The 23,843-nt window shown below is 33.8% G+C and overlaps 1 protein-coding gene across 1 annotated transcript in view; it reads right to left on the bottom strand.

Moving 5' to 3' along the window:
* The window catches only part of LOC136024948 (ubiquitin-like protein 3), a 52,979-nt gene that overhangs the window by 5,771 nt on the left and 23,365 nt on the right, over window positions 1–23,843 (bottom strand). Inside the window, exons 3-4 of the mRNA XM_065700541.1 lie at window positions 11,397–11,505; window positions 7,248–7,412 (exon numbers count right to left, since the gene is read on the bottom strand). Of these exons, the coding sequence (XP_065556613.1) occupies window positions 7,248–7,412; window positions 11,397–11,505 (274 nt within the window). The remainder of the gene's footprint in view (window positions 1–7,247; window positions 7,413–11,396; window positions 11,506–23,843) is intronic.

The following is a 23,843-nucleotide window of genomic DNA, read 5'->3' as shown; positions in this document are numbered from 1 at the left end:
ACTCTTAGGTTAATAATTGAGAAGTCCCTTCGATGTCAAACACCTTTGGTCCTTAGTTTTATCGATTATGAGCAAGCTTTCGATTCTGTTAATAGAACAGCGTTAACAAAGGTCTTATCGTTACTGGTATATGGTATGGTATGGTATATGGTATGGTATATGGTATCTGGTATATGGTATACCAGAAAAATACATTAAAGTGATTTGCGCTATGTACGAGAATAATACTGCTGCGGTTAAGGTAGGAAATGAGGTTAGCAACTGGTTTTGTATTAAATCAGGAGTTAAGCAGGGTTGTGTTCTATCCCCCTTTATATGGATCATTTTGATGGACTTCGTCTTAAGGAGCACAGGAAAGGCAATTGGAGACCATGGAATCAAATGGGGAGGAAGAACGCTCCTGGACTTAGATTATGCTGATGATTTAAGCATATTAGATGAAAGTGTGAGCAAAATGAATGAATTTTTAGAGGTTTTACGAGTTCAGGGTGCTAAAATAGGCTTGAAAATTAATGTTAAGAAGACTAAGTCACTAAGGCTAGGAATAAGTGAAGATGAACAGGTGACATTAGGTAACGAAAAGATTGATCAGGTTGGGAGCTTCAGTTACCTTGGTAGTATTATTAGTAAAGATGGTGGGAGCAGTGAAAATGTTAAAAGTAGAATAGCTAAAGCTCAGGGTGTTTTTTCACAGTTAAAAAAAGTTTGGAAGAATAGAAAGATAAGTCTACAAACCAAGATTAGAATATTGGAAGCTACAGTGATGACAGTGGTCAAATATGGCTCTGAAGCATGGGCACTCCGAAAAAAAGATGAAAATTACTAGATGTTTTCCAGAGAAATTGCCTACGGATTGTTCTGGGTACCCGGCTGACTGACCGTATTTCAAACAGTAGGTTGTACGAAAAGTGTGGTTCAATCCCGCTTTCTGGGGCTATAATGAAAGAAAGGTTGAGATGGCTAGGCCACGTTCTATGGATGAAGGATGACAGATTATCGAAGATTGTCCTTTTTGGCCAACCGTCTGGGGCTACACGGAAAGCAGGTCGTCCTTGTCTGGGTTGGGAAAATGTCATAAATAAAAATTTAAAGGAAATGGGAACTTCCCTGGGGAGTGTAAAGAGGGAGGCTTTAAATAGATTAGGTTGGAGGAGGAGCGTGCGTAGCTGTGTTGGCCTCAGGCGGCTTGGTGCTGCAGTGAGTTATTAGTAGTAGTAGTAGTAGTATACAACTATGAAAAGGTAACTATAGTTGAAGAGGTTGACTCCAAGCATGTCTTGAAATTTTTAGTTGTGTTTTTCTACAAAAGTTTATCAACAGCTATAGTAGGATCTGCTATGTGAAGACTGTTTATGAGTTTTGAATTGCGTGTCAAAGTTGGATATCTCAGTAGGTATTTTGCAAAATGGAAAAAAGTGAACGGATTTTCAATTTTTCAACATTTGTAGGAATCTTCCAGAAGGGTGCAATGTAGATGATGCGGGGGAGAGCAACAGTGTTATACAGCGTTGCGATATAAGGGCAATTGAAACGAAGCTTAACATAGACTCTGAAAAGCATTGGTGCTAATATGCGGCGTTTGAGACTTATGTTAGGAGATGAAAAGTATGAGAAATGGTTTTTCCAACGGGAATACCAAGATAAATGATGTGGTTAAATGGGCAGATCCTTGAATCCAAAAGTACAATTTCATGAGAGAGTGGGCATTTTCAGTTAGTTAATGGAAAAAAAAACTTTCCAAAGAAGAAGTTTTTCAAAGAAAAAGTAAATGCCATTTTAAAGTTAAGATCAGCAGATACAAATACCTATTAAAATTCAAAATCAAAATGACCAGAAATTACCATTAAAGAATAAACGAAACCCAAAACAAACAGAAATTAAATAAACAATCTTAGCAAACAAACATACAATAGATACTAATATAAATGAATAAATAAATCTTAAAACGAGTAAAACTTAAATTGAATATGCAAATCAAGCTTGAAACGAACAAAAATCACTACAAACAAGAGTTTGCGTATCACCCCCTTCTCTTACTTTAAACGTCTAAAACCCACTACGTCATGGCGCTTTACTGAAAACTATATGTGTCTTGAAGAGTCTTGAAATATAAACAAAATCAAATATATTATATATTTAATGATATTAATTGTTGAGGGATCCATCAGTTCAAGATTTTATTTCACTGTAATTTTATTTTCATTTTCAATGATGTAACAACTGGAAAGAAAATATTTGTAATATAATTAATTTTCAGTGAACACCAATGACACAGCAGGCTTTAGGTTTGTACAGTTAAGGAAGGGGGGCAGTATCCAAACTCTTGTTCGTAGTAAAACTATACTCGTCTTGAACAAATTTAGAAAGAACTAATAAATTAAACTGAATACTTGATGTATAATGATATAAATTGCTGAAAGCTCATCAGTTCAAAATTGCACTGTAATTTTAATGTTTGTTTTCAATATTAAGCATAAAAGAAAATATATGCAATATAATTCGTTTTCAGTAAAGCGCCAATGACGTAGTAGGTTTTAGACTTTCAAAGTGAGAGAAGGAGGTGATACCCAAGCTCTTGTTTGTAGTGATTTTTGTTCGTTTCAAGCTTGATTTGTACATTTAATTTAAGTTTCACTCGGTTTAAGATTGATTTATTTGTTTATATTAGTATCTATGCTATGTTTGTTTGCATTGACTGATTATTTAATTTCCGTTCGTTTTACTTCACTAGCAAAATATTTTTTCTCGTTTTAATCTTGATTTGGATATTCAATTTTAAGCATTACACGCTTTAACTTTTATTTATTCATTTTTATTACTACTTGTTGTATGTTTTGGTATGATTGTTTTGTTTAATCTCTGTTCGTTTTGAGTTTCATTTATTCTTTAATAATTTCTGGTCATTTTGAGTTTAACCTGTTGTAGCACAGTGGATTGATGTTCTTCCTTGGGAATATGGGGCCCAGGGTTCGATCCCCGCCGCAGCAAGGTTGGGCGATAAGCTTGCTACTTGTCCCTGTAGAAAAGACCCAGCAATTGAAACGTCGATTCGACGCCCTATGCGCCAGCAATGGCTCTGGAGGATCTTTATCCTATCCATTTTGAGTTTGATTTTTAACAGGTATTAGTATCTGCTGATCTTAACTTTAAAATGGGCTTTATTTTTCTTTGAAAAACCTCTTTTTAGGATTTTTTTAAAATTAATTTTCGTTCGTTTTTTTTATTGCAATAAGTTTCAAGTTTCTAAAAGTTCCTTATTTCAAAATGAAACTTTTTGTTTTAACATCAAATGTTCATCAAAGTATCAAAACTAGAATCAAAGGAACAAGGTATCAAAGTAAAGAAAGAATCAAAGTAAAACAAGGTATCAAAGTAAAGAAAGAATCAAAGTAAAACAAGGTATCAAAGTAAAGAAAGAATCAAAGTAAAACAAGGTATCAAAGTAACAAAAAGCAACTTGCAAAACTTACAGCCCTTGCACCATAAATTAAAGTTGCAACGTAAACACTAAATCCAAAAATTGTAGTAAACAAAGTGTCGGGTTGGGGGCAAGGGGTTCAAACCCGGAAGCATAATTATTTGGCCTTTGAACTTTTGAACAAAATAGCCATCTAAAAATTTGACCTGATACCCTTTGAAAAAGTGGGGCATGGGCTGGTGCCCATTGATCACTTTTGATTCTTAAAAAAGAATTAGAAGTTTCAATTTCCAATAAAATGAGCCCCCTCCGAAGTTAATACGACCACCCCTTCTACAAAAATGTTATATTCTAATAATAGGCAACTTATATAAGTTACAATCTTTGCCCCGGGGACTATGGAGGATTTCTCAGCACCTAAGTTATAGTAATTTGAATTTTGGACTATTTTGGACAAAATGGCTATTTCAAAATTTTGATAAGATGCATTTGGGGCAAAGGCAAAGGGGGGGGGGGACTTTTTACTTTTTAATCACTTTAGATTCTTAAAGGGGGAATAATAAATTTCGATTTCCGGCCAAATGAACTTCCTCCAAAGTTTATACGACCACGCTTTCCACAGAAGCTTTATATGTTAACGGTGGGCTGCTAGTATAACTAGCAGCCCTTTATCCCAGGGCTGGGGGTATTCAAACCTGGAAACGTAGCTGTTTGACATTCAGACGATTTTGAACAAAATAGCAAAGTCAAAATTTTGATAGGAAACATTTAGAAAAAATGGAATGGGGGCGGGGGTGTTGCTTACCTGTCCAATTATTCTTGACTTTTAAAAACGGAGATTTAAGTTGAATGACCCTTTTCCAAAGTCTATACAATTATCCCTTTGATAAAAACCTTATAATATGAATAATGGAGAGCTTGCTATGCTTACAGCCTTCCCCCTGGGAAAGTGTTTTTTTTTCAACCCCCGAGGCACAATTATATATATTACTTCACTTTCGATTATTTTGGACATAATAATCATCTCAAAATTTTGATTGGCTTCGTTTAGGGAAGAAGGCGTGAAAGGGGGGCTTGGTGCCCTCCAATTACATTCGACTCTTGAAAAGGGCACTAGAAATTATTATTTCCAATTTAATGAGGCCCTCTGAAGTTTAAAAAACTACCCCTAGCACATGAAGCACCTCTGGGAGACAAATAATACAATCTCAAAATTTTTTATCTTAGGCATCTGGAAGAAAAAGGCGAGGGGGAGGAGGGTAACTGCCCTCCAATCACTTTTGACTCATGGAAAGTGAACTAGAACTTTCAATTTCCAATCAAATGAGTCATCTCTGAAGTTTATATGAGCCTCCCTTCCATAAGAACTATATATGCCACCACGGCAAAACTTACAACGCCTGCCCCCGGGCCCTGGGGGGTTGTGTCGTCACCGAAGTTTTTTTTTATCAGATGTTTGAACTTTTTTTTCAAAAAAGGACTATCTCAAAATCTTTATCGGATGATTTTGGGGGAAAAAGGACGTAAGGGGTCTAGTTATTCTCATCTGTTATCTGATGGTTCCTGTTATCTACCTTTTAACTATTTTTAACAAAATAGCTATTTCAAAATTTTATCTGATACATTTGGAAAAAAATAGGGTGGGGGGGGTAGCTGCCCTCCGATCTCTTTTGAATCATAAAAGAGAACAGAAACTTTCACTTTCATAAAAAATAGCCCTCTCCGACGTATTTACGAGCATCCCTTCCATAAGAACCATATATACCCCCAGGGCATACCTTTAAACACCTGCCCCTGGGCTCTGGGGGTTTTGTAAACACTAAAAAATTTTATCTGGTGAATTTGGGGCAAAAAGGGCGTGGGGAAGCTAGCTGCACTTCAATCACTTTTGACTCTTAAAAGGTGAACAAAAACTTTCAATTTTCAATCCAATGAGCCCTCTGAAGTTTATACGAGCATCCCTTCCATAAGAACCATTTATGCCCCCAGGGTATAACTTACAACGTCTGCCCCAGGACCCTGAGGGCTGAGTCGACAGTTTTTTGTTATCTGATTTGAACCATTTTTAACAAAATATCTATCTTAAAATTTTTTTATCTAATGCATTTGGGGAAAAAGGACGGGGGGGGGGACTAGCTGCCGTCCGATCACGTTTGAATCTTGAAAAGTGAACTAGAACCTTCAATTTCCAATCAAATGTGCCCTCTCTAAAGTTTATACAAACATCCCTTCTATAAAACCTCATATAGCCCCAGGGCATATCTTGCAACTCCTGCCCCCGGGCCCTGAGGGCTGTGTCGACATCGGAGTTTTGTTATCTGACCTTTGAACTATTTTATACAAAATAGCTATCTCAAAATAACTGATGCACTTGGAGAAAAAGGGCGTGGGGGGGGCTAGTTACCCTCCAATCAGTTTTCACTCTTAAAAATTGAACCAGAACTGTCAATGTCACTTTTATGTGATTCTTGAAGTTTTTTTTAACAAAATGGCTCCCTCAAAATTTTTATCTGGAGAAAATTGTATGTGGAGAAAAAAAGGGCTAGCTGCCCCTATATCACTTTTGATTCTTAAAAAGTGAACTAAAACTTTCAATTTTCAATCAAATGAGTCCTCACTGAAATTCATAACAGCATCCCTTAAATAAGAACCTTATATAGCCCCAGGGTATAACTTACAACGCCTTCCCCCGGGCCCTGGGTGGTTGTGTCGACCCCGGAGTTTTTGTTATATGATTTTTGGAGTATTTTTAACAAAATGGTTACCTCAAAATTTTATCAGATGTATTTGGGGAAAAGGGCGTGTGGGAGGGGCTAGTTCCCCTCCGATCTCTTTAGATTTCGAAAAAGTGAACTAGAACTACTAATTACCAATCAAATGAGTCCTCTGTAAAGTTTATACAAGCATCCCTTCTATAAGAACCATATTTGCGCCCAGGGCATAATTTACAATGCCTGCCCCCGGGCTCTTAGAGGTTGTCTCAACTCTGGAGCTTTTGTTGTACGATCTTTGAACTATCTTTAACTAAATAGCCCACTAAAAATTGTTACCAAAAAAAGCGATTCTCCTCTTCCCCAAATGTGTATGGGTGTCAAAATCCTGTTAAAAGAAAATATAACATATTAAACTCTAGAGTTGAACATTTGTCAATCTGAGGGGCAATTTCAATACCCCTCCCCCCAAAAAAAATTGAGTTCTGCTTTCTATCAACCATTACTGAAGAAACAAGAACACTTCTTGAAAAAAAAATGAAAATGCGTGACTGTTTTGGCCCACCTCCCCTCCTGAATTTTTAAAAACAATTTTTTTTGGTATTTTCATTTAAAAAATGCTGCCTACAAATGGATAATACTACCTAAAAATACAACTTATCGTTTTTTACCCCTTCCGGAGAAAAATCCTCTAGACAAACTGATAGGAAGAGGATTACTGATTGTTTGATGAAAGTGCGGAAGAGATGCGACATTTCCCAAGTCACCATCTGTTTCTAAGCCTTAAAATTACTGTGAAGACGCTTCCTGAAAAAATATATTTTTTTTTTAATACTGAAAATAGGTGCAAATCAAAATCTTAGGAGAAACCTCAGTTTCTACTTCTTAGATTGCCGTTTGAAATCCCAACAGAGACTGAGGCGAATGCAAGGACGATTGATTCAAATTTACATGATACAAACGTTGAACCAACAATGACTTAAAGAGTCTACTGTTGCTACTACGGCATTTTAGGTCCCCAAATCCACCTCCTCAGAGTCTCCACCTCCTCAGAGTCAAAGATACTACAAGTCCTTAACCCACCCCGTAATGCATAACGTTACTCGAAATTTACTTACCACTCGAACTAGGTTCTGGCAGGTTTTCTCGAGAAACAAGATGCATGACCACAGTTTTGCTTCGAGGCAATCCCAACGATTCCAATGTCACGTTACTATGAAGAAATCGACCATGAAAGATTAATCGTAAGATATCAGCTTTCGATACGGCTTCCTCATTCCATTCTATAAAATATAAAAATGTTCAGTTTACCTTGATTATAAATAGCAACAATTGTTAAACAGCGAAATTGTTGGCAAGAGAAAAAGACACAAAATAGCTACATAGCCCATAAAACTACAGAGTGAGGAGACTTTAAATAATCAAACTCAATCAAATCTCACTTAAATATTCCTGAACGTGCTTGGACGTGCACGTGCTTGGACCTGAACGTGCTATTCTGAACGTTCACTAGTGCAATTCCTTGCAGTAGTGACGCAATTGCACATTTCACTTCATCTGCCATGTCTGGCGACACGAAGATCATAACTGATTCAATGAACAAAACAACAGATCTGGACGAGGTCTGTCCTTTTTTTTTTACCATAATCAGTCAAACACATATATATTACATATACACTTTCCTTAATTAACAAATCGGTCACACAAAAACATCATAGCTATATCCCCATATGATACTAACAAAAAATGGATATTACCACTTGCATTCAAAGTAAGTCCCGACGTAGATTAACAAATTTAAGACGGCCCAAAGAACAAACATCAACTATTAATATATTTGATGGAGGAATAAAATCTTTTACTCCTCCCCTTCCCCACCCTTATTGAACAATGAACCCCTACTGTTATACAACAATAATCCATATTTATATCCTACGACTGAAGAAAAAAAAAATACAAAAAAAAAAAACGAGGGATTATTAGTCTTAAAAAAACTGGGCTTTGCGAAAATCGTTGCACAACTATTTGGCCGTTTTTTTTTCTCTTTATCGACTGGAAGTTGTCTTCGTTGCTTCTTTCTTAATTTTTTTGCATTTTTTCGTATGTCAGGTATGTAGCCAGTGTTGTAAACTTACTTAGCATTGACACACATTTATTTAGCGAAAATTCAGTTGCAAGAGTTGGCTTTCTTTGTCTGGCTCGTCGAACCCGTCACAAAAATTGTAAGGTTTGATTTTTTTTTTTTTTTTTTGGTGGATAGAAAACGTGTATGCTTGTTTCATATGATAGTAGAAGGGTAAAAGTACCTGCACTTTTTCTTAACTATTTTTTGTATATTAGACACGGAGACTTCGGATCTCATTATTGTGTCATATCATATTTTTTTCTACTCTGGGCTCTCATCTTATGTCTGATGATTTTGTCTCAAATAGAGCAAAAAACCACAGGATTATTAATTTTTAGGTAATTTTTCTTTTACTCACAATGTCAGTTTAAGCTAATATCGGTTATATCAAGTAACATTACTTCGTCTGTTGATTCCATTTTTTGTAAGAAAATATATTTGACTTCATCAAAAATTGAACTCTACACAAGGTACTTTTAAGCATAACACAACTGGATATACTAACATACAACATACTTTATAAATTAGCAACAAAATACTTTTAGCATAACTGGATTTGGAGGCATGTTCTACAATTAAGAGAAAACGGTTGTTATAGAAAAATAAAATTCAGGAATTAAAATTAAATTTTTTTATTAAATTTTTATTTAAAATTTTTTTAAATAAAATTAAAAATAAAAATTAAATTAATTTAAAATTTTTACGCCCAGTATGCTTGAATGGATGTTTTCCTCATGATACCATGTTTAGTATAGAGTAGGAGGCGGTTACGGGGTTTAACCCCCCTCTCCCTGAAGTTTTAGTCTGACCCCTATAAACAACGAAAATGCATACGAACAGATTTTTTATGCTTTTTTTTAATATTTCTAGTGTACCCCCCCCCCCAAAAAAAAAGAAATCCTAGAAATGTACTCGAAGATGAATTTCAATTTCTAAATTTTTAAGACTTCATCAATTTAAGAATATGAATGTGTTAGTCTACTGTATTCATTAGCAGGACTAACCATTTCGGAAATAGAAGTGACATAAGAGTACTAATAAAATATATTTGTTACTTCACAAAGAAACTAAGTACTTACAGACAGCTTAGTAACCATATAGCGCGTTTTCAGTAAAAAGGGACTTATGCATGGAATTTTCATAATCAAACATACAATAAAAACATACAATAAAAATGGATTTGATGGAAAAGAGGATATTGTTTCAAAAATAATATATACACATTTTTTTTCTTTTTAAAGCAGAACATCTGGGAATGTCTTTCTTTTCCGGAATGACAGAATTGCTATATAAAAATCGTTTCTTTATTTTATGATAAACTATTTTGAAAGAAAAATAAATAACAACGCACGTGCTATGCCAATGAATCAGAGCCTAAATATAAAGAAAGTAGTTCGTCAGACTTAAAGAGAAATTTTTAGTTTAGGAAGGTCTTCGGTCCATATAACAACCAATTGAAAAAACTAACGTGTCGACTTTATAGAAAAAAAGGAGCCACTTAACAACAACCACTTAACAATAACAAAAGAGCGAGTCTTGTGCGATCGTTCTTTGTCATTCCTTTGTGACAAAACAGTGCAAAAAAAGACCTTATCTCTTTTCTTTCAAGTTGTCGGTTAGTTTTATGCACACGCTAAATAATTTCTTAGACCACACTGCTTTTCTGTTTACGAAATATTAAGCAAGAAAAAATTGGTTTTAATTTCGACAAAGCAGTGCTTAAATATAAATATATTTATGCATACAAAAACAAATCTTAGCTGGGCCCATTCCCTTTTTCATTTTATACATTTCTGACACATTTTATTTCACTTTCTGAAACGTGAAGACAGTAGGTGCTCATGTAAATACGGCAGTCTGTCTCTAGTGGGTTTACCCTTTTTTCGGCTTTTTGATGGAACCTGAAATGCTCAGTAATCACTGGCTTTTTAGGGTACACGCATTCTTTTTTTTTGTCTTTTTTTGGTTTTTTGATGACATCTGAAACGCTGAGCAATTATTCGCTATTTAAGGTGCATGAGTGTTCGATTTTTTTTCGGCTTTTTGATGAAATCTGATGTGTTCAGCAACTATTAGCTTTTTAGGGTGCACACATCCATGATTTTTTTTTTTCGGCTTTTTGATGAAATTTGAAATGTTCAGCATTTACTAGCTTTTTAGGGTACATGCATCCTTTATTTTTTTGGGGGTTTTTCGGTTTTTTGATGAAATCTGAAACGCTCAGCAATTATTAGCTTTTTAGGGTGCATGTATTCTTGATTTTTTTTTTTGGCTATATGATGAAATCTGAACTGCTCATTAATTACTAACTTTTTAGGGTACACGTATCTTTGATTTTTTTTTTGGCTTTTTGATAAAATTTAAATTCTCAGCAATTATTTGCTTTTTAGGGTGCACGAATGCTTGATTTTTATTTTATATTTTTTGAAACGATTCCTACGGTAGATTTAATAGCAACCCTATACGTAGCCCTAAGCACATGAAGTCAGGATTTTCAAGGTCTTATTTTTATCTTATGCTGATGGCTTCCATTGAGTACTTGACCATGGCCGAAATAGTCAGGTTTTAAATTTGCATTGCTTTAGTCCAACTATCGTCGACTCCCCACACGTGGAAATCCTTCTTATTCTTAAAATATTTTACAATTGCAGGATAATATGAAACGATCTTTCTCCATCTTTTTAACCTCACGACCCTTAAAATGCAATTGCCACTATTGCCAAATATATGATGGACTATTGCCGAATATTCACGAAATCCTTTTTATATTTTTTCATCATTGTAACCTAATTTTCTTAAAAAGCTTCAAATTCTTTATCTTCCCGAAGAGCCTTGTGCCCCACTTCGTTTCCTCTAGTCTCAATCCGTTTGCAGTCCTGTCACTCAAGTGTCGATTTATTTGACAGTTCACTCGTGTAATAACCTCAAAGTTCATCACAATAGACAGTTCATATGTCGTTTTTGTAAGTGATATCTCTAAAAACCAAATCTCCCCAATTAAAAGATTCATATTAGATGGATGGATTCACATGACTACGTCCAATTACAATCTACTTTGAGAAGGCAGAGAAGGATTTTTTTTTAGCCTTCTTTGAAGTTTCACAATTGATTCGACCTTGTAAAGAAAAAGAAGCATAATTACCTTGAGGCCAATTTTCAAAGAGGTACTTGGCAATATCACCAGCAGAAATAGATGGATCAAATTGAAACTCCTTTGTCTTTCCAGAAACAAGAATTAGTTTCAAATGAATCTATAACATATAATTACCAATTAGAAGACGCTGATGTTAATGATAAGACCGAACAAAACAAGTCATTAACTAAACAACCCCAACAAGGGGAAACTAAGGAATATTGGTAATAGGCTTTTCAGCTTTATAAGGCAATTGTAAGCGTTTAATCAATTCTTTTTCAGCTAAAATAACAAAATTTTCGAGCTAAAATAAAAATTAGAAACGAAACTTTTTAGTCCAAAACATAAAAATCATTAATCTAAACTTAATTCTTGCTTTGAACTCGAAAATGTAATGGTGATTTGTCCATTGTCTTTATGATTTGTCCATGTGATATATATTTACATGTTAGGGATAGGGCGGGGGGGGGGGGGTAGTGGGTCCAACAATTCATCTTCATAATATACAAAATAATTGTACCTAATACATTAGGCATGCAGACCCGCTACCCCCCCCCCCTAATGTGCAAATATATAGGCCAAATTTGTTTCTAAAGTATTATACCTTATCATGCTTAGGAATATTTCATTAGCATTAAGCGTCAGAGGAACAGGTTCTACTTAGATGAAGAATATCCGGCCCGAGTTATATCATACAAGTAGGCTACCATTTGCTTTTTGGTGAAGTTTTTGTGTTTTATATTGCAACTTTTTTTCCATATGCTAGAAAAGTTTTCTGTTACAGTTTTATATGATTTACCTAAAGAGCCCATAATTTTTGCAGAGTAATTTTTTAGACGAATTATTTTGCCGGATGCACCAACTCCCAGGAGTCAAAATTGTCAAAAAAAAACATTTTTTTTTATTGTTTTTAATATAAAATACAAATAAACCAATATTAACATAAATTGACAATTTAACTTTGTTTTCCCTAAGAATCTAATATAATAGTTCAAAAGAATTTTTAAGGATTTTTAATTTGAAAATGCAATCGTAAACTTTCAGTCTTTCAAACTTTCATTAATAATAAAGAATATCAGGTCGGAGTTATATCATACAAGTAGGCTACCATTTGCTTTTTGGTGAAATTCTTGTGTTTTATATTACAGCATTTTCTCTAAATGCTAGGAAAGTTTTCTATTACAGTTTTGTACAAATAACCTAAAGAGGCTCATAATTTTTGCAGAGTAATTTTTTAGACGAATTATTTTGCCTGAAACCAAATTAAAAAAAAAAACTCCCAGGAATCAAAATTGTCAAAAATATTTTATAACATATTTTCATTTACTCTTGTTTTTATTATAAGATTAAATAAAAAAACTAATTTTTTTAGCTGAAAGAAAGGAGCGACATTAAAACTTAAAACGAACAGAAATTACTCTGTATATGAAATGAGTTGTCCCCTCCGCAATCCCTCGCTCTTTACGCTAAAGCTTTAAATTGTTTTAAAAAGTAGAATTGTGGCAGAGTCAAACTTTAGCGTAAAGAGCGAGGGATTGCGGAGGGGACAACTCATTTCATATACGGAGTAATTTCTGTTCGTTTTAAGTTTTAATGTCGCTCCTTACTTTCAGCTAAAAAAATTAGTTTTTTTTATTTAATTTCTGAACGTTTTTGAATTAATGCATGTTTGGTTTTGGCTCTCCGCACATAAACTATTAAAATGAAATTTTTATATTAATTTTTTTTTGGCTAAATGGCTTTCTCTTAGTTTTGATCAGACGATTTTGAGAAATAAGGGGTGGAGAAGGAGGCCTAGTTGCCCTCTAATTTTTCGGTTACTTAAAAAGGCAACTAGAACTTTTAATTTTTAACGAACGTTTTTATTAGTAAAAAATATACGTAACTTAAGAATTAACTTACGTAACAAACTTTCATAACCTTATATTTTTATTATGTATACAAGGGGGTTTGTACCCTCGTTAATACCTCGCTCTTTACACTAAATCGTAAGTTTTGTCCCGATTCTTTAAGAATGACCCCTGAATCAGAAAGGCCTAGAATAAATAGTTGAAATTACTAAAAATACTTTAGCATAAAGAGCAAGGTATTTATCTCCTCCTAAATACCTCGCTCTTTATGCTAAAGTATTTTTAGAACCCCTCATATGCGTAATAATCTCTGTTCGTTTTAAGCTTCAATGCTACTTCTTCCTTTCATTTGAAAAAAAACGTTTTCATGTTTATTTTTCATTGTTTTCTTATAGTAATACTAGAGAATCCTGCGCCCTTTTCATTGAATTTTTCTTCCCCCGTGACAGATTCCTCCATCATAACCAACTCTCCTCAGCCCCACCCCCAAACAAAAAAATCCCCCTGAAAACGTCTGTACACTTCCCAATAACCATTACTATATGTAAACACTGGTCAAAGTTTGTAACTTGCAGCCCCTCCCCCAGGGATTGTGGGGGAGTAAGTCATCCCCAAAGACATAGTTATTATGGTTTTCGACTATGCTGAACAAAATGGCTATCTCAAAATTTTGATCCGGTGACTTTGGGAAAAAATGAGCGTGGGAAGGGGCCTATATGCCCTCCAATTTTTTTGGTCACTTAAAAAGGGCACTAGAACTATTCATTTCCGTTAGAATGAGCCCTCTTGCGACATTCTAGGACCACTTGGTCGATACGATGACCCCTGGGAAAAAAAAAAAAAAAAAAAAAAAAAAAAAAAAAAAAAAAAAAAAAAAAAAAAAAAAAAAAAAAAAAAAAACAAATAAACACGCACCCGTGATTTGTCTTCTGGCAAAAAATGCAAAATTCCACATTTTTGTAGATAGGAGCTTGAAACTTCTACAGTAGGGTTCTCTGATACGCTGAATCTGATGGTGTCATTTTCGTTAAGATCCTACAACTTTTAGGGGGTGTTTCCCCCTATTTTCGTAAATAAGGCAAATTTTCTCAGGCTCGTAACTTTTGATGGGTAAGACTAAACTTGATGAAACTTATATATTTAAAATCAGCATTAAAATGCGATTCTTTTGATGTAGCTATTGATATCAAAATTCAATTTTTTAGAGTTTTGGTTACTATTGAGCCGGGTCGCTCCTTACTACAGTTCGTTACCACGAACTGTTTGATACAAATAAACCAATATTAACATAACTTGACAATTTAACTTTGTTTTTCCTAAGAATCTGATATAATAGTTCAAGAGAATTTTAAGGATTTTTAATTTGAAAATGCACTCGTAAACTTTCAGTCACCCAAAGTTTGTGTGCAATGATGAATGAACTTGGTGTTCAGATTAAAAACATCACAAAATCAGTACGCAAAAAGTATGGACGCTAGAGAAGGTTACATTTTTAATATAGAAAAAATATTGCATTGGAAAAATTATCTAAAGAATAAAGACTTCCTATTTTCTAAAACAACAAATTTCACAAAAAAATTAGCTTTAAAAATTATAACTCTAAGCTGGAGGAGATGCTAAGGCTTAATACACACATTCAACGTAAAAAGCAGCCGGCTTTATAAAGTATGAAAATATTTTACATATCTATATATATTAATTCTATATATAATTTCTAATATATATATATATATATATATATATATATATATATATATATATATATATATATATATATATATATATATATATATATATATATATATATATATATATATATATATATATAGATCTACGCCAGCTACTTGAATCTAGGGGTATGATTTCTGTAATAAAATGTCTAAATAATTTATCCAAGAGGAATTTAATCAAACTTTTCTGGATTGTTAAGAATAATACAGCTCTTGAATATAATTTTAAAGTAATATGTGATACAATTTGCATTCTAACTAAAACGAATTTTATTCAAAAAAGAAAAAGTTTGATAAGATTGGTAATAAGGATAACAGATTATATTTACCTATTAATTTTACTTGTAAGCAGATTAAAGATATTAATTTACCAGAAATTTTAAATCAGCGGCATGTGAAACAGGCCCTTCCTAGTAACTTGAATTATAATGATAGTCCAGTTTTAACTTATAAATTTTCAAAAACTATTGGGCAAATTATTTTTAATTATAATTTAATACTTAAAAGATTAGATAGTGATATAAATTGGAAACCGGTTTGTAATTGTAAGCAACTTGGTCCATTTGTAAATCCTACTTACAAACATGTTATAACAGGGGACTTGTCAATAATAAAGCAAGATGATCTTCAAATTATAATGAATAAAGGGGCTAATTTCCGTCTTTCTCATCATCTGAAACCATCGAGTGTTCTTGATGGCTTGGAAAATGATTTTGATTTATTTATTGATAAGTGGTGTAAGAAAGAGAGTAAGAGTAAAGAGAGTTTTCAAAGTCGGAAGAATTTAATTATTAGTAGAATAAGAAATAAAATATATTCTAATTTAAAAAATAGTAACAATAAATCATTATTTTATAATGCGAAGATTAAACAAGCAATTGCTAATCTACAGAATGAATTTGTAATTGTGCCAGTGGATAAAGCTACTAATAATTTTGCCATAATTTGTCAGAAGCTGTATTGTGATATCTTAAAAAGGGAGTTATGCACAACTAATGTTTACGAAAAGGTAAATTTAGAGGATGAGAATTTAATTGACAAGACTGAAGAAATACTTTTTAAAAATTTTAATAGTAAAATAAATGACAATGATAAAAAGTTCCCTTTCCTATATTGGACTGTAAAATTTCATAAGAATCCCCCTAAACCACGGTTTATTGCTGGAGCAGCTAAATGTCCAACCCGCATTGCTGCTACTGACCTCTCTTTAATTTTAAAGGAAATTGTAAATAAACTTAAAACCTATTGTTCTGGTATTAAAAAGTTTTCGGATTTTAATCCATATTGGAGTGTTAATAATTCACTGCAGGTGATAGAGTCTTTAACAATGGTTTCAGCTAAAAGAATTGAGTCTTTCGATTTTGCGACAATGTATACTAATTTATCACTTAATGTAGTGTTAGAAAATTTAAAAACTGTTATCAAGAGATCTTTCCTCTTATCTAGTAAAAGGTTCTTAAAAATAGACACTTATAATAAAAAAGCTATATGGACAAATTGCTTTAATACCAAAGTTAACTTGAGATGTTACAGCTTGGATATGATTTTTGAGTTATTAGAATTTGTTTTATACAATACTTATATAAGATTTGGTGGTGATTTGTACAAGCAAATCGTGGGAATTCCCATGGGGGGGAATGCCAGCCCATTTATAGCTGACTTGTTTTTAAGTCAACTAGAATATAAATATATGATGGATAAGAATAATCCAAATAATTTAAAACATGTTTTGTCAAATAATAAAAGATATTTAGATGATATTTTGGTCTTAAATTGTAAGGATTTCATTGATATTTCTAAAAATATATATCCATCAGAGCTTACTCTTGAACCTAGTCATGGCGCTGGTCATGAAGATCATTTCTTAGATTTAAATGTTAATATTTGTGATAATAATAAATTAAATTTTAAAATGTATAATAAAACGGATGATTTTGATTTTGAAGTGATTAGTTTCCCATTCCCTGAAAGTAATATACACTCAAATATAACATATTCTGCGTTTTTCTCACAGTTACTTCGTTATGCAAGGATTTGTAGTAATTATATTGATTTTAAAAATAGATGTAAAATCTTAAGCCCAAAATTGATATCAAGAGGTTTTTCTGCAAATAAATTAACTTGGCATTTTAAAAAATTTAGTTTTCATTATAACGAACTTTTAAATAAATATCAAAAGAATTATCTGGAAATACTTAAAGAAATTTTCAACTAATTTCGGAGGTTCGACAAATGATGATGCAGCGCCATTTATTTTGAATTGTTTCTAATAGAGCGGATTTTTAAAAAAAAATAGCCACATGGTAAAGATGAATTCTATAGTTGTTTAGCTCATTAATTTTTTTTTTTTTTTTGCAATGTGTTAATACTTGTGATTTGGTAAATTTTATCATATTTAGTTTACCTATTGTTGCTAAAAAGAGGGATATATTAACAGGATAAGCTTGTTTTGGTGTTACTTGGTTGTTTTACATTTGCTGTTTTTTTTTTCATAGGCATGTATTTTGGGGGTGATACCTGACACGGGGATGCCATGGATATTCTGTGGTAGCCACAACACTTGGCTGGGTAGAGAATTTAAAGTGGCGAAACCCAATAGGCCAGTGTATTCTCCTGATGAGCCCTTGTGTAGGGTTGTTGCCTCTGAATTATTTGTCTTTATTATTTTTTCTATTGTTTGGTAAATGACGACTTATACTTATTGACGACATGACTGCCTGTCCATGGATTATTCTTTATGGTTGATTGTGTTTGGCTATGCTGTTTGATCTATGTGATTGTATGGATGAGTAGGGTTAAGGCCTCATTCAAGTGCTGGCCTATATTAATCACTAATTTAGGAAAACAGTCTTCCTTTTCTCCTTCTGTCTCTTTTTTTTATGTGTTTGTGCTGTTGTTTGAGAGTTCATACAGTAAACACCTTTATTGGATACAATCTGGATATAATCTCATTATACAGTAAGACTCAATCGTGATTCCCTATGGACTTCTCTTAATCAACCTTGAACTTGGATGTTCTGAGTGAAAATTCCCTTGGGAACTTTGATTAAGAATTAACCTGAGTGATTTCCCTAGAGTCATTTAGTATCCGATTGTTTTGATCTATTTACTATTGACATTTTTGCAATTTGAACTTGGTGTACTCAGTAGCGATATTTATTATGGATCCGGAGCAGTGTGGTATCTGTTTAAAAAGAATTACAAGCAAAACAGGCGGCGTGCAGTGTATCAAATGTAATAAATGGTCTCATTTTAGTTGTGGAAAAACTAAATACTCTAATGACTTGAAGAAGACCTTTGTGTGCGTAATTTGTACACAAAAAGATTCCCCTAAGACCTTTACTCTGAAAAAACTGAGATCGAAAAATAATAGTCCGAAACAGCAAAGTAACAACGATAAAATCCAGGATCAACTTAAAAAGAACACTATCTTCCCAGTAGAAAACTTGTCATCTAAATCTCCAGGCATTCCTGGCGGTGCACTGAGAATTATGGATACTATAGAAAATATCACCGAGGAAAGAATCGATACTATAGAAAATATCACCGAGGAAAGAAATGACTACTCAGGTCCTGATCTGAGCTGCCTCTTATGTGACGAACCGACAAAAGACAGCCCTTCGTTTGATTGTCACCTTTGCTTACACCGCATGCATGCGGCCTGCGCTGCAATTGATGCAGACATAGTTCTTGCTCTGCAGAAACCCTCGGGACGTTTCTTTCTTTTTACCTGTGAGAAGTGCTTAAACCAGGGTAATATAACCAGCTCTAGAGTTCTCAGTAATAATGTATCTGTTCAATGCAGTAGCTTTCTTACTAGTCAAACAACACAAACCGACCTAGAGTATTCTCAGTCTCCGCATACAGAAGAAGAGGGTGTTACAACAGATCATATTCCTGAACGACGTGTCTGCAGATTTCACATAAGGCGAGGCTGTACAAAGGCGGAGAATTGCACGTTTCTCCATATTTGCTTGGATTATTTCAAAGGCATCTGCCGTGATGAGTGTTGTATTCTGCCTCACAGATCTCTGTGTAAAAAATTTGCTCATGGCCTTTGTTTCATGAACTGTTGTCCTAATGTGCATCTCACTTCCCCCAGAAGGAAAAAGCTACGTTCCAATACTGAATTGCGAAGTTCAAAAAACGGGGAGCGAAAAATTCCACCTCTGTTAAAACATGGTTGCCAAAGACAACAGTTTACAGTCCCACTTATGAGTTTGAAGCTCAAACCACCTGTCTTAAATCAGCCAATGCAGATCCCTCCCCCCTCATACCAACCACTCCTCGTGAAAACTTGGAGAAACTGGCAAGAACCAACATCTGCCAGCCTTCCGACAATATATCCAGTACTAACAACCAACCAATTTGGAATTCCAAAGAAATCAAAGATTCACCCACCCCTCAAACCATGTCTTCCGAGTATCCCAAGTTGGAACCGATTCAATGTGTTGGCAAGGATATTCGAGACCGCAGTGTAAAGCCTCCATTTCATCCCTATATATTTCCGAAAATACTATTATCAAATGTCCGGTCACTTATGAACAAATTAGAAGAGGTTGAACTATGCTTGAAGAATGAACTGGTTGATATTGCTTGTATCTGTGAATCATGGTCCGCGACTGAAGATGTTGTAGCATTTGAAGGATATGATACCTATTTCAAACCTAGAATGACACCCAATGATATTTCAGTAACACATGGTGGTGGTGTTGGTATTATTTGTCGATCGTCTATAAGAAATCGAGTTCTCACTTTCAGTAATATACCAAATAAGCATGGTTTTGAAGTATTATGGTTGTGGTGCAGGCCTAAGAAGCTTCCCAAGGAAGTGGCATCACTGGTGATATGTGTTGTTTACTATCCGCCCCGTGGCCCCTATCGTAAAGACCTTGTGAATTACTTACAGAATTGCACTGACAATGTACGATCTTTGTACCCTAATGCTGGTATCATAATGTGTGGTGACTTTAATGACTTAGATGCCAAATGGCTAAGTAGTTCACTATCACTTAAGCAGGTTGTGAATGTGCCCACAAGAGGTAACCGTATGTTGGATCTCATTTTTAGCAACTGTCCTGAATATTATAATACTCCAGTTACATTACCCCCATTAGGTTTGAGTGATCACTTGTGTGTTGCTTGGACACCCAATCATTTTATCCCAAATCGACAAATAAATAGTGTGGTGTACAGGCCTTTCTCACCTGAACTAGTAAATCTCTACAAGAATTGGCTCACAGATCGTGACTGGCGTGATATTCTCTCATTGTCTGACGGTGACAAAATGGCAAGTTTATTCTGTAAGGAACTATTCGAAAAATACTGTGAAATTTTCCCACCAAAAAAAATATATGTGAAATCTAATGATAAACCATGGATTACTCAAGAGATTCGGAATCTGATAAAAGTGAGGAACGAATTGCATTTAACTGGATCTGTAAAAGATTTCAAAAGAGTAAGAAATTTAATTGTATATAAAATAAGATGTTCTCGTAAGCAGTATGGGTCTAAAATAATAAGCAAAATATATAAATCCAACCCAAGGAAGTTCCATGACTTAGTTCAGAACATTATCGGGAAAAAAGTAAGCAGAGTTGAAGTGAGAGATGTCAATGGTAAACCCCTGTTACCTAGTGAAATTAATAACTTTTTTGCATCTGTTTGTAAAATTCATCCGCAACTAAGAACATTACCACCGAATGATTCAGTTTCAAATATCCCTATACTAGAGATTTGTTCAGTTGCTAAAAAGTTAAAGGCACTTGATTCTCGTAAATCTAGTTATCCTAGTGAGATACCAATTAAATTGATTATTGAGTGTGCTGATCTTTTATCTACTCCTTTAACGGCAATTTTTAACCAGTGTTTTATTGATGGTGTTTTCCCATGTATTTTTAAACAGGCATATGTAACGCCAATCCCCAAATGTAAGGCACCTAAAGATATAACCGAGATGAGGCCGATTTCGAAAACTCCAGCTCTCTCAAAAGTATTTGAAAGTTTTATTTTTGATTGTTTATTTGAGGACATAAATGATAATATTGATCCCCAACAATTTGGATTTAGATCCGGGCATAGTACTGTTCATTATTTGGTTGCATTATTGGATACTATCCTTAAGCACTTAGAGAATAATGGGGCCTATGTTGAAGCATTATTTGCAGACATAGTTAAGGCTTTTGATAGTCTTGATCATAATGTAGTTGTGGAAGAAGCAAAGGCTATGGGTGCCCGTCCATTTGTTGTACGAATGCTAGCTAGTTTTCTTTTTGAAAGATCTCAGTGTGTCCAACTTCCTGATCATGAGCCATCTGAATTTGTAAATATTTTTTGTGGTTCGCCACAAGGGACTAAATTAGGCCCGCTTTCTTTTCTTATTGTTTTTAACCGTATTTTAACAACAATACGTGAGCGTTTTAAATTTGCTGATGATTTAACTGTTTTATCACTGCGACTAAGCCCTCCGACTACTGAACAGTCTGACTTGATCAAAATCTATCATGATCTAAAAGCTGAATTAGGAAAGGTAAAACTGGCGGTCAGTGAAACTAAGAGCTCTTATATGACATTTTCCTTCCTAAAGGGTAAGAACCACTCTTCTCATAATTCCATACTGCCAACAAAGAAAACTGTTAAAATACTTGGGATTCTTTTGGACGATGATTTAAGATGGAATTCGCACGTTGACTATCTGACTAAAAAAGGCGCCTCGCTTTTACATTCATTTTCCAACCTAAAAAGATTTGGTACACCAACTGAGGTTTTAAAGTCTGTATACTGCAGCTATGTTAGACCTTCTCTTGAGTATGCATGCCCTGCTTGGCATCCGGGATTGACAAAAGATCAAACAGATAGACTTGAGACAATACAAAAAAGAGCTGTAAAAATTATACTTGGACAAAACTACTCAACTTACGAAGATGCCCTGAAACAACTCAATTTGGACTCACTTGATAGTCGTAGACATGGCTTAACATATAGATTTGGACTAAATTGTTTAAATTCCCCAGCACATTGTCGTCTACTACCCAACTTTGCGAGCCCCCCGACTGGAGGACCAGTTACTAGACTTCAACAAATAAAAAACAATTGTCCACAGTTACTGACTTGCTCAGCATATAGTACTGAGAGATATCGCAAATCATTTGTTCCATATTTTACCCGTCATTTTAATAATATTGACGCGACTAATATTTAATGTTTGATTAATATATTGTTTGTTTAAATTTTCCTGTGAGTGTTTTTGAAGGTATAAATTATTTTTGTCATGACATGCTAATGCTAGCTCCGGCTATTGTAGTGAATAAATATATTCTATTCTATTCTATTCTATTCTTGCATTGGTGATTTCTCTTTTCATGATATATATATATATATATATATATATATATATATATATATATATATATATATATATATATATATATTATATATATATATATATATATATATATATATATATATATATTAGTTTTTTATTCTGAATTCTAATAAAACTCTGGAAATACTTATTCCTTGTACACTCGCAAAGAATTATAAGGGACATTAAGGAAACATATAATTTTCATGAACCAAAATTGTTTACCGGTATTCTTTCAAAGTTGTTATTGTGATCTTAATGTTTATTTTTAAAACTTTTCCATTCCTTCTGAAGTTTGGCTAAACAAACTTCACAAACCCAAGGCTAAACAAATATATTCTAATTCCTTAGAATTAACAATGAGTAGAGAAAAAATAGGAATGGAAAAGGACAGCACCAAGGAAGCAATATTTGAAAAATTTTAAGTTAAGTGCTTATGTTGAACCATAGTGGTTATTACATATTTGTAGAACTGTCCCACTCACAATGAAAAGCAATCCAGAAATGAAACACAGTCTTTGGATCATTTTTATGATGTCAAAAAGGCAGGTGTGATACTTTTTTTTTTTTTACACCAACATGTTAAGCTTTTATCTTTATTTATTTTTCTAGGAGAAGAACATGGAAAACCGATCTTATTTTGCACATTCATCTAGAAAGTTTTTTCCACAAAAACGGTTTTTCAACGAAAACAAGAGAGTTCCATTAAGCCAAGAATGAGCAAAAATAAAGTCAAATAACCGTCCAAGCTTAAAACTGCCATAAATCACAATAATTAAGTAAATGAAACGAACAGAGATTACAATAAATAGCCAAGTCAAACTCAAAAAAAGCAAAAATTAACATGATTAGGGCTGATATGGCTTTCGACAAGCCTATTGCTCTCTCCTGTTTAGAATAAAAAAAATAACCCCCATGCCTTCTCAAGAATAGAAAAAACAAAAACAAAAAAATGACCTTTGATTGTCAGTTTAATTGATTTTTTTCAATTATGAAAGTGAGAAAAGTGAAAACATTTCAAACGCAGGCTAGTTTGTTTTCAGTAAAGCGCTAATTGTGTTCTGGTCTTGAGATCAATTTCCTATCGAATGGCCCTTTTTGAAGTTTCTATGAAAACTCCTTCTATACGAAGTGCTCTGGTCTAAAACAAACCAACCCCCCCCCCAAAAAAAAAATACATTGTGCCTACATCGCTCTTTACTTAGGCAGTGACGTTGCGCTGCCTATGATAAAAATGTTTTATTGCTATCGATTTATACTGTCAGGGGAAAACACATTACTACTAGTAACAACTCATTACTCTACCAAGCCATCCGATGCTGACACTCTTACATATGTTGCTTATCCTTCCTACTCTATTTGGATCCTCCCTCTTTATTCCTTCATAAGAAGTTTCTATTTCATTTTAAAGTTTTTTCATGACCTATTTCCATTTATCTGAAAACACATTATTTTCATTTGACCTTAGCTGGATTTGAAGATAGTAGCTCTTGCATTGCCGAAAACGTTGCAT

This window comes from Artemia franciscana, chromosome 3, assembly GCF_032884065.1.
Source record: "Artemia franciscana chromosome 3, ASM3288406v1, whole genome shotgun sequence".
NCBI classification, from domain to species: Eukaryota; Metazoa; Arthropoda; class Branchiopoda; order Anostraca; family Artemiidae; genus Artemia; species Artemia franciscana.
This window is presented reverse-complemented; position numbering and strand designations above follow the sequence as displayed.